The sequence below is a fragment of the Aedes aegypti genome, chromosome 1, assembly GCF_002204515.2.
Source record: "Aedes aegypti strain LVP_AGWG chromosome 1, AaegL5.0 Primary Assembly, whole genome shotgun sequence".
NCBI classification, from domain to species: domain Eukaryota; kingdom Metazoa; phylum Arthropoda; class Insecta; order Diptera; family Culicidae; genus Aedes; species Aedes aegypti.
The window spans coordinates 288,391,482-288,406,669 of NC_035107.1; the positions used below are offsets into that span (position 1 = coordinate 288,391,482).

At 38.9% G+C, this 15,188-nt stretch overlaps 1 protein-coding gene across 1 annotated transcript; it reads left to right on the forward strand.

The window, feature by feature from the left end:
• The first annotated feature begins 2,304 nt into the window (after positions 1 to 2,304).
• LOC5565616 (zinc finger protein 35) lies at positions 2,305 to 14,522 on the forward strand. Its single transcript, XM_021838108.1, has 5 exons — positions 2,305 to 2,787; positions 2,854 to 3,716; positions 12,593 to 13,349; positions 13,636 to 13,903; positions 13,970 to 14,522. Exons 1-5 carry the CDS (start codon positions 2,601 to 2,603, stop codon positions 13,983 to 13,985), a joined length of 2,091 nt encoding a protein of 696 aa, XP_021693800.1. The 5' UTR covers positions 2,305 to 2,600; the 3' UTR covers positions 13,986 to 14,522.
• Positions 14,523 to 15,188: the final 666 nt, after the last annotated feature.

Genomic DNA, 15,188 nt, shown 5'->3' on the forward strand with positions numbered 1-15,188 from the left:
TAAATAAAATAGAAAATAACAAAAATATAAAGCAACCTGAACAAAAAATAAAAAAATTGGATCAAAAATTATATATTTAAAAACAAAACTAAGTTTTTTTGTTTTAAAATTTTTTTTTTTCATTCAAAACATATAAATTTATAAAACAACACAGATATTTTTCGGTTCAACGTAAGGTTTTGTATTATTAAATACATTTATTATAAATCCAAAATTTTTTTTTGATTTGTGTTCACGACTGGTTTTAGAAACAAAAAAATATTTTTTTTAAACAACAAAGTTTTGTTGTTGAATTCAAAAAAATATATTATTAGCCGAGAAATGATAATATTTTTTGTTGATTTCAATACAGAATATTATTGATTTTAAAATTCATTTCTCTGCGTGCTCAAATGCACTCTCAATTCGAATGTTTTTTTTTACAAAGTAGCAAAGAACAAAATTAAAATTAATCTCTGGTTTTGTAATTATAAAGTAATAACAGAAGCGAAATGCAACAACACATACGACAAACAGCATGAACTCAAAAACTTTATCTTTTTCGGTTTCCGCACGACGAGCAACTGAAAACCCAGTGAATTTTAGTCGTTCGCTGCCCCTCTGGGAATTGACCGAAAACAGCCGCATCTGTAGCGTAAATCTGGGTTGAATAACTAGTATATAGTTTTCAAACTATCCAATTTTGTATATAGTTTATTAAATTTCAGTTGCATTCAACTATGAAACGGAGTTATATATTTCCACTGATGGAGGGAGATTACTTGCATTACCGTTACATTACATGCAACAAAAAGGGGGTTCATTCACAAATTATAGGCCCTAAAGAGCAATTATTTTGTGACATCATCATATCACACCGCAACTTAAACCGTGACATTTTTTTTTATTTCGTCACGATAACAATACTTCTCTCGCCCCAAAACGTGTTTGTTTATTTTGCTCGATAGGTTGACGATTTGACGGTTCAATAGGTAGACTTGGTTTCAGTCTTCGCGCAACTCTTCATTCATAGACTCTGGCTTTTGTTTGGTGTGAGAAAGTAAACATAAACAGAATTGCTGCCGAGCATTCACTCCCTTCTTGGATTGACGTTGAACGGAAGTTCAAATGACGTCAAACAAACATCTATGCGTTTTCATTCTGAGGAAATCGACTTGTGTAAGATTGATCGTGCGTTGGTATTCGTGGCAGTTTGATTGTAGACCTCTATAGGCTAATATTTTCAAAGCTAAACGATCACTTCGACATCTGGTGGCTAGTAGGAGAACCGTCAAAAATAGGTTGGGTTGAGAACGCGCCGTGTGCAGCATAGGAAAAAGCACACCATTTACACTTTTTCTCGAAATAGATATTTTGTAGACGATTCGAGAGCATTGAAAAACATGATACACTTTTTTTCCTTCGGAAAGGGCTCATTCACAAATTTCATAACGCTGAAGGGGGTGGGTGCGTGTCTTTAAGATGTTACAGCTAATACAAAATTCGAAAGATATTCATACAAAAATGCGTTACAAGGGGGTGAGTGGGTGTCAAAAATGATCATTTTTGGCGTTATGAAATTTGTGAATAAACCCAAATATACAAATTTGGTCAATCTTCATGTACGATTAGTGGGATAAAATTGAAAAATTGATGTTTGACAACATAGGTTATAAACTTCCGGATTCTTTGTTGGTGGTTAATTTCCTACAGAGAGCTCCCTTTGAAGTGACATTTCTTCTCAACTGCGTACTGCGGTCAGAAAAAAAAGTGATTTTCTTGACCATTTCTTGGGAGAAATTTTCCACGCATCGAGATAGGCGATTCCTTTTCTTGTCAGTAGCAAACCGGCCTTATCGCAAGAATAAACGGTCAAAATGATTATTCCAATGGAAAACAGTTCAATGATGAATTGATTATGACCAAATTTTCGGGTTGAAAAATTGAATTTAGGACGTAAACAAACATTTTCAGTGACATTTCTCTCATTCTTCCACAGCGACCTCTATGATAGTGGTGCATTATATTTGCCTATACATAATTCTGGGTAAAGTAAAGGAGGAGTGGGGTTGGAAAACCTCGAAAAATGTCTTACGTAATAAATGGACAGCCCCTTATCAAGCTTTCTTATACCGGCCATTAGCGCTTGTAAAAAGTTTGACACTTTTTCCAGAAAAAAAAAATCTGTACCTATGGCAACACTGCTTTCCCCCTGGCAAAGCCTTTTGGCTACCAACGATCTCACGCACACGCGCATACAACAAAAAAAAAGCCTTTTCCGAAGCGCGTCATCTTCGTGCCTGTCAATCAGGCGAAGAAGAAAAAGAAAAGGGCACATCAAAAACAAAAATGGCCTCGCATGGTATTTGTTTTGTTCGGACAAATTGATCGGTGTTGTCTTAAAATCCTGGTGAAACGTTATCGTCCGCTGTTCCGGTTTACGTGAATTTCTTCCGCCAGGCATGCTCCATCGGCCGGCGGTATTTGTTGCCCGTTTTTCGCTGCACACTAGTGGTTTTTCTCGTTTTAAGTACGCGGCTCTCAGTCGAATCGGCGGCGCGCGTGCATTTTGAAAGAGTGTTTTTGTTTTGTGTTGTTCCCCGCTGTGGGTAATTGAGCCGATGATGGATTCGGGAATTTTACTAGTTCCGAAGCTGGAACCACATCCGGACGGGGTCGGGAATAGTGCTTTGACCGGAGCGCTGCCAAAAGTGACGATTGTTGCGAAAGGAGTTGAACTAGGCGAAGGGGGTTGTCGAGGAAGGACGGGATGCAGCGGGAACAAACAAAAACACAGATCCGGCAGAGGTGAGATCGTTTTATTCAATTTTTTATAGCTGTTAGTGATTATTGATTTGTTTTGCGTTGTTTTAGATGGAGAGCTGATCCTGGTGATGGAGCCTCAAAATCCTTCCCCGACCAAGTATTTCGATCAAAATGGATTGCCCCTGAAGAAGGAACTGGTTGAGAATGAGCTGACGGAAGAACTTCCCGCGGGAAAAGCTTCCTCGAAGAAACGATCCAAACTAACGATAACCTGCCACAAGTGTTCCAGGCTGTTCGAGACGAAGATAGAGTACGAATTCCACTACCGGAAGAGTTACAACCAGGAGCCAATCTACTGCTGCACAACTTGTGATAAACAGATATCCCAGTACAAAGCTTACAGATTGCATATTTATCGCCACTTGAACAGTGCGAATCAGCGATATACCTGTGGAACCTGCGCCAAAGTGTTCCATCAGAAGTCGGACCTGACCAGGCATGAAGGTGTCCATGAGAGTCAAATCCCAGCTTCCCGCCCCGAATCGGATCTCATGGCCGCCACAATGGCAGGGAAAATCAATTGCGATCGGTGCGACGCCGTTTTCGGCAGCCAAGCCGAGGTCAGGATCCACATCAAGAAGATTCACCCGATTCCCAAGCAGATGATCGAATGCCCCGATTGCGGGAAATTCCTATCGGCTGGGAGTTTATACTCGCACCGGAAAATCCACTCGGATGGGCCGAAATTCACCTGCGAGGATTGTGATAAGTCGTTCGTGCAGAAGATCAACTTCATTCACCACCGGAAAAAACACCTGCCGAACGATGAGCGGCCGTTCCCGTGCGGGGAGTGCGGGAAGGCGTTCTTCGAGAAGTCCCACCTGCAGAGGCATCAGTTCTTCCACTCCGAGGAGCGACCGTACAAGTGCGAGCTTTGCGGCAAGTGCTACAAAACCGAGCGGTGTTTGAAGGTAAGGCTTCTGCTCTAAATATCGGACATGGTATTTTAGACTCTTAATTGATTGACTTCTTTATTGGTATTATTCCAAACATTACATTCATTTTCATATCTAAGAGTTCTGTGTTCAACACTATCATTCTAAATCGGTAAAATTAAATTATGTTGTTTGTCATGATTTTCCCATGCATTCCATTAAAAATTAATTCAGGTGTATGACCAAATATTATTATGATTTCAACCAGTAATTTTTCAGATGCCTCCTGAGATGTTTTTTTTTTGATACCTTCAGAAATTACTCCGAAGATTTCTCTTATGATTCCTTCAGAAAATGATCCGAAAATTCTTTGAGGAACTTCCCAGTGAAGTCCTCCGAGTAAGTAATCTTTGATAAAAATTCTGTGAAAATTTCTATTGAAGTTATGCAAGGATCTGAACTCTTGATGAAATCTTGAAGAATTTTCTAGATAAACTGCTAAAATAATAATTGATAACATAACACCTGGATAATATCCTGCAGGATGTCCTGAAGGGATTCCCTCAAAAACAAAGAACGGAATCTCTGAAGTAATGTATGGAGGAATTGTCAAAGGAATAACTTAACCTTTCAGTCGTCGCGCGGTTTGCCGACTTCAGAACCACCACGCTGATGTTGTGTACGATTAACGAGGTTTCTTCACCACTGTTGTACAAAATACAACAGCGCGACGACTGAAGTGTTAAATAATACCTGTAATATTTGTAGGTAATATTTAGAAGAACTGCAAAAGTAATCGCTGGATGAAATGGTGTAGAAAAACACAGATAAATTTTGGAATCCATTTTATCCGGAGTTTACATTTTTTGAGAAATTCTCCATGAAGTTTATTATAGGTGGGGATTGCTCATCAAACCTTCCGGTCCGCCTCATAGTTACGTACTATTTGGTGCTGGGTGTAGTTCTTGTTTTTCCAGCTGTATTGAAAAGCATGAGCCATAGTCTTTGGCATACAATTGGATCTTTCTTTAGCAGAAAAGAACCGAAATGTCTATCGACGACCGGTGATTGCTAGCAGATATAGTGGAGAGCTTGTCTTGATACGTTCATCGCTTCAAGCTAGTTGAAAAACTGAATACACTGATTGCCTGTCGATCAGAGCCGAACTAGGCATAGATCGTATACATACATCTGAATCTACATGTCTCCGATGTATTACATCGTTCCAGGTGGGAGTTATCTGATATGTGAATATGGTACCATAACAGAATTTTCCATCTGAATGAAGTAATAAATCATAATATTCCGCAAACTGTATCACACATCTACAGAATGTATTGCGTGAAGTTAAGACACAGCAGAGTATTGGGTACACAGGACCAAGTCCCTGCCGGGTAGCGCGAAACTGATGAGCGATAGACAATAGAATCAATAACACTGTCATAAGGGATAGTAAGCATGTGACTATTGTCGAAACTATGATTAGGAGGCAAATCAACATCCCAAGATCAATTTTTTGTTACAACCCAATGTAGGTATTATTAAATTAGGCTGTAGAAAATGATAAATATCTGATCACTTAGGAATGTGTTGCAAGGTAATAAATGCTCGTAGTCTGTTTTCTTCGAATACATATGTATAAATTGTTAAAATTGCCGAAGCATACGCGGAATTTATTAAACGGATTATGAAATTAGGACTGAAATCATAATGATGATAGATTATCAACTTTCTTTTCGTCGTGCTATTTGTTACCGTTAGAATCACCAAACTGATTGGTTTCCCACTACATACACCAATACAACAGCACGAAAACTGAAGTATTATAATCGCGCGTTGAAACTTATTCAATATCCATATATTACATTAATAAATTCTTGTATACAGCTGGTATAAATAACAGAATCATCAACAGGAAAACAGGATGCTTGTTTTATTAAACATACTCAATCTGCACCTAAAATCTCGGATCCAAATAGTTTTCTAAATAAAAATTGTGTCTAAATAAAACGTGTAGGCCAACAAAACATAATTGAGTAGGAGTTTACAAGTTACTTAGGGACTTGAAAGCACATGAAATGCAGTTTAAATTAATCTATTAGTAGATCAACACTAATGCTCACATTTTTATATTCTCATTTCATCATGGTCCTCATTGCTCGAGCGGAGATGAACACCCTGGAGATGGAAAAAATCGACAGCGCTACGATAAGGAAACGTAACAGATGAGAAACTATCGATACATTTATCAATTATAAAACCCCGTTTTAATGTTAACACTTTGTTTCTGTTTTATCGTTTCAGCAATCAAACAACCGAACCAACTCTACTATCTTTTCATTTCTTCTTCGTTATACTTATAGTCCCTCTGGCACTGAACCGAGTGGGGCGCCTTCCGCTTTTATTAGCGCTGTCTTTGCTGTACGTTGAGCATGGTGTCGGAGGTGGTGTGCTCTGTAGAACATCTGATGTGCTACACGGCACGCCACTTCCGGCATTTTGTTTGGCGTGCGGGATGGGCAGTGCTGGTGATGAGGTGGAGGGCGCTATTCGGTTTAGTGCCAGAGGGACTATATCTATTTAATGTATCTGAAACTCGTGGGACCGCTTTAATTCCGGCGCCTGCTGTCTGCATTACTTGTCAGTATTACATCTTGTAGGTATTACAACTTCCAACAAGAGAATTGTCCTTCTTTTAATTATCGACTATTCTTTCAAAAGTTGCGCTTGTATAGTGACTATCGGCATCATAATTTTTAACGTTCTCATCAATGATTTTTTCTTCTTTTATCATCGGCTGTTCTTTAGCGATGCATTTATAAATAGTTGTCAATATAATAGTCTAGTGCCATTCCAGAATAAGTTGATCATCAATTGATATGACGCTTTTGAAAGAGGGCGGTAGAGGTCTCTGACATTAACATGTGAAAACAAATTCAGTACCAGCATTATCAGCAGTTCGAAAAATGTAACAATGAATCTGTGAAGACAGCCATCCTCACATAATTAAATTAATATATCTTTGATAACAAGAACACGAATTCAAATAAAAATCAAGTAGTAAATTGTATTTCATTAGCGGCTTCCAGGCTAGTGGAAGAACCCGGTGTGCTAAACGGTATAGGACATGTTAACGGGGGAGGCTTGGTAGGTCCTCACCCAGCCCGTGTCTAGATTGGCGGACAATTGTCTGCCAGGGTGTGGATTGAGCAATTACAATTACAAAATTCTCCATGAAGTTTATTATATATAAAAAAAAAACAATTTACACCGTCTTCAGACAAAGGCTGCACAGACTGAAGGATCACCAACATTAGGCAACGGACAACACGAAACACTTAGTAGCCCAATCGTTTGACGAAAAGTTTCCACCGACTGGAGCGGGATTGGAACCCACAGCTCATGGCACAATGCGCCTAAGCGACTGACACCGCTAACCGCATGGCCATGAAGTCCATTACATTAGTGTGGGACAAAATTTAGATTCTCGCTCCAGTCTTTACTTTGGATTGCATTCAGGTCCCATAACAACTGTGCAAAATTTCAGCTCGATCGGTGAAACTATATTTACGCGCCAGCCGTTCAAAGTTTGTATGGGATTCACTATGGGAAAACTTACTTTTTCAAAAAAAAAAAAGGGCAGAAGACGTCCATTGACCTCTATAAAAATTCTTAACACAGACCTCGATAGGTATTTCTACGATGAAGAATATTGCCGAAGACCGTGAAACAATCCGACACTTGTGAAAAAAGTTATTCAATTAAAATCTATTGGCAAGGCAACGTTGATTAACACGTAAAGGAATAACAATAATAACAAAATTGGGCAATATTTCCGAATAGTATATGCATGGAACACGAAAATCGACTGTCCCTGCTACCAAGCCATCCGCCTTCAACCATGCTATCCCAGGCAGCATAAGAGACGCTTTCGCTAATGATCCGATCAACGAAGCCGTAATATTTTTGTTGCTCAAAGATACCGGACTACACCGAAACATTAGACATCCTACATCAAACAAGAACCATCGAGATATGAAGACCCTGACTGATCTGGATTACCTATTCGTTTTTTGAATGAACATTTTTGTATATTAAAGGTAATTAAAGTAAACTGGACAGGAAGGCCTATCAGTGCGAAGCCGTCTCCACATTCTCTACCGGAGACGAACCAGCCAACGGCTGAAAGTCTAGATAATAAAGGTAATAAAAGAAATTTAAAAGATAATGATTGCAAAATTTGTTCTTATTTTATCATTATTTTGTTATTTACCTCTACCGGGTACCACTGACGAGATTCCCGAGACTGAACAGTCGAAACAAAAAAATTCGCCAGAGATGTCATCAGTTCAAATAAATACGCCTCAAAATGCGGTTAACTTGGAGCTACTGAACAGATTTACCTGCAGTTCTTATAGGAAAGGCTATTACAAATAAAAAATAATTGAAGACAATTACATAAGTAGACCAATCACAGAACATTAAGTTACATTTGTAACGTTCCCACAACCACTTGTGTGGGGAACGTCACTTTTAGGGCTCACCCTATGGAATGACGAGGGTTTGAGTCCTCAAGTTCTTCCCGTAAATTATCGTGTTTTACTAAGCGAATTGCTTTTAGTTGACATTGGCACTAGTTCTGTCCTCATAGCTGAATTTTAGTCTAGGATTCCATTTCCTACTGGGCCCTACTGAATCGACCCATTTAATATTAGCAACTTGATGTCTGGTGTTGGAAAGCAATAAAATGCACAAACATGTATAAGCACAAATTAATCAGGTCCTAAGTTTGCCTTCCTTCCGGATATTTGTACACGCCACCAACGAAGCGATGTAGAAACGTTTTCGAAAAACTTAGAAAATGTCTGTCGGTGTGAATCGATAGATGATTGAGCAGCGCATAAATGTAAATAGACAAACACGTAATTTATCTGCTTTTTGTCCGAGAATATTACAAAAGAAACGGCTTAGACTGCCAATATTACGTAACACAGAAAGGTTACAGGAATCTTTCCTAGCAAAATGCACCATTTTTTGACTTTAATTTTTCTTTTAGGAATTGCTACTGATAACTGTCATGAAAACTCGTTCAAAGATCTTTCCAAAAATCCCTTTTCTTAAGTTTTTTTTTAATTTTTGGCGAAATACAATCTGAGACTACAGTCGACTCTCCATATCTCGATGTTCTACATCTCCATATCTCTCCTTATGTCGATGGTTTCCTCGGTCCCTTTATTCTGCATATACATTTTCTCTCCATATCTCGAGATCTCTATATTAGACTGGCCCTTAAACAAAAAAGTTGTAAAACTCAACGGGGCACCCCCTAGATATGTGCCTCAGAGTAAGAAAAAGGCACTCTCAAAATTTCAACTCAATTGGTTGCTCCACCAACTGGCGCATTCAGCTCGAAGTATGTATGGAATATTCGTTTCAAATATATTGAAAATTGATCCTATGTCACTATTTCGTTCCGTATACTAGTTGATCGCGTTCAATTGAGCCCAGAATGACAAATTCACTAGTTGATACCCTAGTGAACATAGTTGCAGAAGGCTGTATCTTGATTTAAGCTCATTTTAATTAACCTTTCAGTTGTTGAAAGTTAGGCTTAGATCAGCACTCCCGTACAATCACATATATGCATGCGCCTTATGCCGCAGCTCGCCCAGCGTCATAGGTGGCTATGATGTGCTTAGTGGCTACCACCAAGCTATGTTGAGGAAATGTTAAGCAGTATTGCAAATTTACTTCAGATAATTAAAACACCAACTTTCTCAATTTTAATTATGATACAACCTTCTACAATATTGTTTGCTATGGTGTCAAGTAGTGGTTTTGACATTCTGGGTTCAATTGCACGTTATCACCAATTTTCCTTAACGAAACAGGGGATGATGTGCTGTTTCCCATATGCTTTAGCTGAAACTCTCATACTAACATGAATTCAATTGCGCCAGCTCATGGAACGACCAAATGAGCTGAAACTTTCAGGACGTCTTCCTTTACCCTTAAAAAATAATCCTGGGGGGTGCCCCGTGGAATTATACAACTTCATTTTTCTCCCATACTGAGCTGGGCCAGTCTACTCTATATCTCGATGTTGTTTAGTTGATTTTTCGTTCCCGATTTTCTCTCCGTATGTCTATGAGCACTTTATCAAACGATACTAGACCAGATTTTCGTGATAAAAAAAATCGAGGAGCATGCAATGACGTCCGCTTGTTTATTATTATTCCTATTTTCCTAACAACGGATCGGTTTTTAATCTAGTATTAATAAAAAATATGTTCTATGTTTCGATCTCTCCCTATCTCGATGGACCCTTCGATATCGAGATGTGGAGAGGCGACTGTATTACAAAAATTGTTCAGAGAAACCTCTGAAAGTGCCTCTAAAAATATTTAGAGATTCTGCATTTTTTACAGAATATGCGTCAAACTTAATTCCTAAATGTTTGATCTATTGTACAAAAGTTTTTCTAGGATTCGACCAAACATTATTTTCCTAGGTATGGATTTTTAAAGTATTTTAACTTAAGTTGTTTCAAGACGCTATCCTATGATTTTTTCCCAAAAGTGCTTATTAAACGTCTTATAAGAAGTTTGCGGAGTAATTGGAATTCGTTCAGGAATTTATCCTGTATATTTTCACAGCTGAGCAGATTATTCTAAAAATCAACAAGGTATTACATTAAAAAAAATAACTTAGAACGATTGCTGCAGGATAATGATTTATTCAGGCAATTTACTGGGATTTCATCGAAGATTTTTCCAAGAATTTCAATTCATGAATTTGAGTTAATTTTATCAGAAACATCTCGCATTAAATTCTCCAAGACTTAAGCTTGTGATTTTGGTAGGAAATACCATGAAGTGCCGTTATTCCGCTCATCTTGTACAACATTTTTCGAATTTCACGGAAATTTCGAAATTTCATATCAATTAGAAATTTTTCAAAATACGCGGAATTTGTGTCTAAGCCAGTGATGCATTTTGAACTGAACGCGAGCCAAAACTGAACAGAGCAAGTTCAAATTTTGCACGAGAACGCAGTACACAATGAACTCGCGAGCCGGACCCTAGGACAGGACATGACAGCTCAACTAAGACTGCCCCGTTGTTTTTCAGTCGATAACCTTGACCAGGCTTTGCAGAATGCGCTCTCATTTGAGTATGAAGCACGATCAAAGCAAGCAAAGAAAAACATCCCATCTGTTGCGGTCCACGATCGTCATTGTATCGCAAGGCGTAACAAGTCTGATAAATGGAAGCAGTGAGCGAGAGCCCCAAAGAGAGAGCGATGATAAAATCCATTTTTCTCGCTTATTTACCGTTGGGGATAGGTGTTTTTCTTTACTGGCACGATAAACAATCCACGAACTTCTAATATCAATAGTGTCCCTCAGGCTTGGAGCATGTTTAGAGAGGTTTTATCATGCACTACTATCCCCCCAATCTGATCAAAGTTGTAGCAGTATACAATAAACAGTCTCTCATAATGTGCAGCATGTTATGATAGTTACAGAGAGCGATACGTGAGAGATTCTCTCAATTTTTGCAGGATTCAATCCCTGACCTTGACGATACAAAAGCCAGTGTTACCAGTATCCTTTTTAAGCAAATCTTGTTAACAAATTCAAAAATCAGGGCTCATAATTTGATTGTTTCGCGCACGATTCATTCATCTAATGCAATAGAGGATGCTATATTTATAGAAACTCATGTTAAAATACAAAACCGGCGATATTTTTAGAGATAATTGACACCAATTGTATTATATTGATCTCAATTACGTATTTTTTATTTATTTTAGCATTGTAGGGGCACATGCTTTGAACATAACATCGAATATAAATTGATTTAAAACAAAAAGACTCAATGAAAAATTTCCGAACTTTTTATAAAAACTGTAATTTACGAACTAGCAACACGGCCGGACTAGCAACAAAGTGCCCTGTTGCAATCCAACACAACGATATGAAAGTAGGCCTTTGCCAAAACGACCAATGGGAAGTGGTCTTTTTTGACAGGCAATTGGTTTCATTTTTGTACTTTGACCTGTCACGTCTTGTCTTAGGCCGGACCCAGCCGCTGCTCCCGAACGCTCCGTTCAGATCGCAATGCACAACAATCGTTATTAAAGCAAAGATTTAGGTATTCACTTTTAAAATATTTGTTGATCCAGTAATAAAATCAATTCAATCATAAATAAATATATTATATCTTGCTTTGAACACCTAACACACAATTTTAGCATGGTGAGATGCCGTAAAATCTGTTAGAACAATCTGCGTTCAGTTTCCTGCTCACTAGTGTTCAAATTTTTGAACTGAACAATGAGCAAGCCTACTTGATCACTCCGTTCCATAAAATGAACTGGAACGCGAACTTAACGCGTTCAAATGCATCACTGGTCTAAGCTGCGCTAAATCACAGCCTTTACGGTACTTAAATGTTTTGTTTTCTCCATAATTCCTCCAAATATTGAAACAGAAATTCTCCCATGAATACATTATGATACATGATTTTTGTTTAGGAGTACACCTTATGCTTCCTTTAGGTTTTATAATCATTTAACTGTAAGAACACTACCAAAAATTATCTATTGAATCCAAAGGAAATTTCTCAGAGTATTAGTTGTTGGATTCTTGAATTTCTGCAAAGGGTATACTTGGAAAAAAAATCCTAGGAGTAGTTCTTGAAATAATTTCTTGAGTACTTCTATAAAAACGGGCACGGGTCCTGAACAATAATCTAAGAATCAACAGGAGTAAAAAATATTACTGGAAAGTGAAAAGAATGTTTTAAAGAACTGAAAAGCAAAGTCTTATCGTTTTAAATAGTATCAAAACTTCCTTCATCAGAAATGTAATGCGTACTATTTCACCGATATTCACTTTCTTGTTTTAGGTTCATTCGGCGGTTCACAATGCAGATCGTCCTTTCGTCTGCACCGAGTGCAACAAAGGCTTCCTGAGCAGTTCGAAGCTTCGCCAGCACAGTAACATCCACTCCGGATTGCGTCCCTTCAAGTGCAAGTACTGCTCTCGGGATTTCACCAACTTTCCCAACTGGCTGAAGCATATTCGTCGGAGGCATAAGGTAGATCATCGGACCGGGGAAAAACTGGACAGTGTTCCGAAATTCATGACCAAGAAGAAGGACAAACCAGTGGATAAAAAGGACTCCGTAATGGAAAAGCCTAAGCAAATCTTTCAACCGCCAAAGCAGACACTGCAACTGGCCATCAAGGAGGAAAGCCTTCCCTTCGTTGGCGAAAACTCCAACATTGATCTCAATCTGGTCTCCAAGGATGACCTGCTGCAGCCGCTCAAGATGGAAGAGATGGAGGACATCTTCCTGGAGCTTCCCGGCGGAGCAGGAATTTCAACTATAGTGGTAGAGGACGAAGACGCCCAGCATGCGGTGGAGCGTCCAACAATGGCCACCACCACCTCCACCAGTGAACCGTTAACCGAGGAGGACGAATCGGAACCGCTCGGGCCGACGGATTCGGACTTTATCGATCCGCCGCCGCTGGGTCTGTCCGAGGACGACAACGAGCTGTTCCAGTTTGGTTACGTGCAACCTGAATTCGATTGTGATTTTAGTATTAAGAACGAGTTTTCCCTGAGGCGAGAAGCTGTGAATGTGATTCGGGAGATTGGTGAGTACAATCATGCTTTTCTTCTCTTTCAATTGGGATACAGTCTTGTACAAAGCTTAGTAAATCAAATGCTTAACACTTCGGTCGTCGCGCTGTTGTATTTTGTACAACACTGCTGAAAAGACCTCGCATTTTGTTCACAGCAGCAGCGTGGTGGTTCTGACGGTGGCAAACCACGCGACAATTGAAAGGTTAAGTTTAGACGACAATAACCTTAAATCTAGTCTTCAGCAAATTCAGATTTCTTTAACTTACACTCTTCATGATTGCTTCTCACATTCCACAGATTCGACCAGCATTATGGGCGATGATTTCGGTGCAACGTCGGCATCGTCGATCGCCCTTCCGGCTGCTACCGGTGCCCTGGTGTACGACATCAACGGCGAGTTGCCCATCTTCCCGACTTTGATCTCAATCTGTGGCGATGAGCAGCCGTTCCGGCTCATCAATCCGAACTTTATCCATCTGCCGCAGCTACGGAGGGGCAGCGGTTCCAGCAGCAATGGTAGCAGCGGCGCATCCGGCAACGGTGGACCCAGTGGAAGTGGACTAAAGTAAGTTTCTCCCCTGGAGTAATCCAAGTTCAATAGTAATTGATGTATTGATTCCAATTGTTTCAGGGTGAAGTCACCGTAAGTAGAAACCGATCTTCATATAACAATATTTTTCTACGCAAAAAATTTAAGTTTCGACAACTGGTAAGAAACCATACACATTATACACCCGCCAAGTGGTATATATAATAACATAAATTAAGGTAAAAAAAACAGAGAGATCTCGGCTCGAAGATAGCACGTGTGCTTCTTCGACAGAAACAGTTGGGCTAGTGACTAGACAGGACGAAATTTTGTGGTGATTTATTCTTAGTAGTAGTGTTGTAAGGATAAGGTTATTTTCGATCATGTGATCAGATGAAAAATTGGCGTTGATTGGCGGATCGTGCACTCAGTTGGAGTCGAATATGTCTAAGCAAAAATGATAGGTTGTAAGCAGATTCAACGCCGCCGTTGCGACGGTAGCGAATCAGAAGGAAGTATTCATACCGTAATAATATATATAAGCGCAGATTACAGAGGCAAACAGGAAAATGATGATACAAAGCGCAACTCAGAGCCTACAAAAGACTGTTTTTGTAATAAACACAAACAAGCTGAAAGCTGTAATGTAAGGAAATGAGTGAGTTCGTTTTGATGCGTAGAAAGCTTGAGAAATGCCGGGATTAAGAAAATCTTTTGTAACGGGGGTAGCCAAGATTTTCATCAGAAAGGATAAGGGTGTCCTCGGAGTAGGGGAATGTGGGGCAAGATGAGCACCCGGGGCAAGATGGGCACCCCTAGTTTGTGTCGTTCCTACCGATTTTTTTCAATACATTGTTTGGGGTTCTGATGAATATCATTAAATTGATATGATGGCCATAAATTTCAGCTCAAAAATCAACAGCACAACGTAAATATTGTCCAAAATACATAGAAGTCCAAAAATTTACCTTTTCATATAAGATTTGTTACTTTAAAAGCGATATTTTTGTTGCGTAAACAAATTAATTTATTCGTTTTTGACCGTATAGTTATAGAATAATCTTCTGTAGGTAATCAGGAGCAAAACTTTTTATCAAATTTAAAAAATATTTCAATTGTTTTGATTATATTAATAAATTTACACCCTTGGGGCAAGATGAGCACCATGTTCAAAATTAAGTAAAAGTGTGAAATTATAGAACCACATTTAGCTGTGGGCTTGACTTACGGTATCTTCTTTGCACAAAACAATTTTTCTAAAAAAATATACAAACAAACAACAAATTGATTCGTTTTTTAAGTAAAATCTTAGCAATTTATG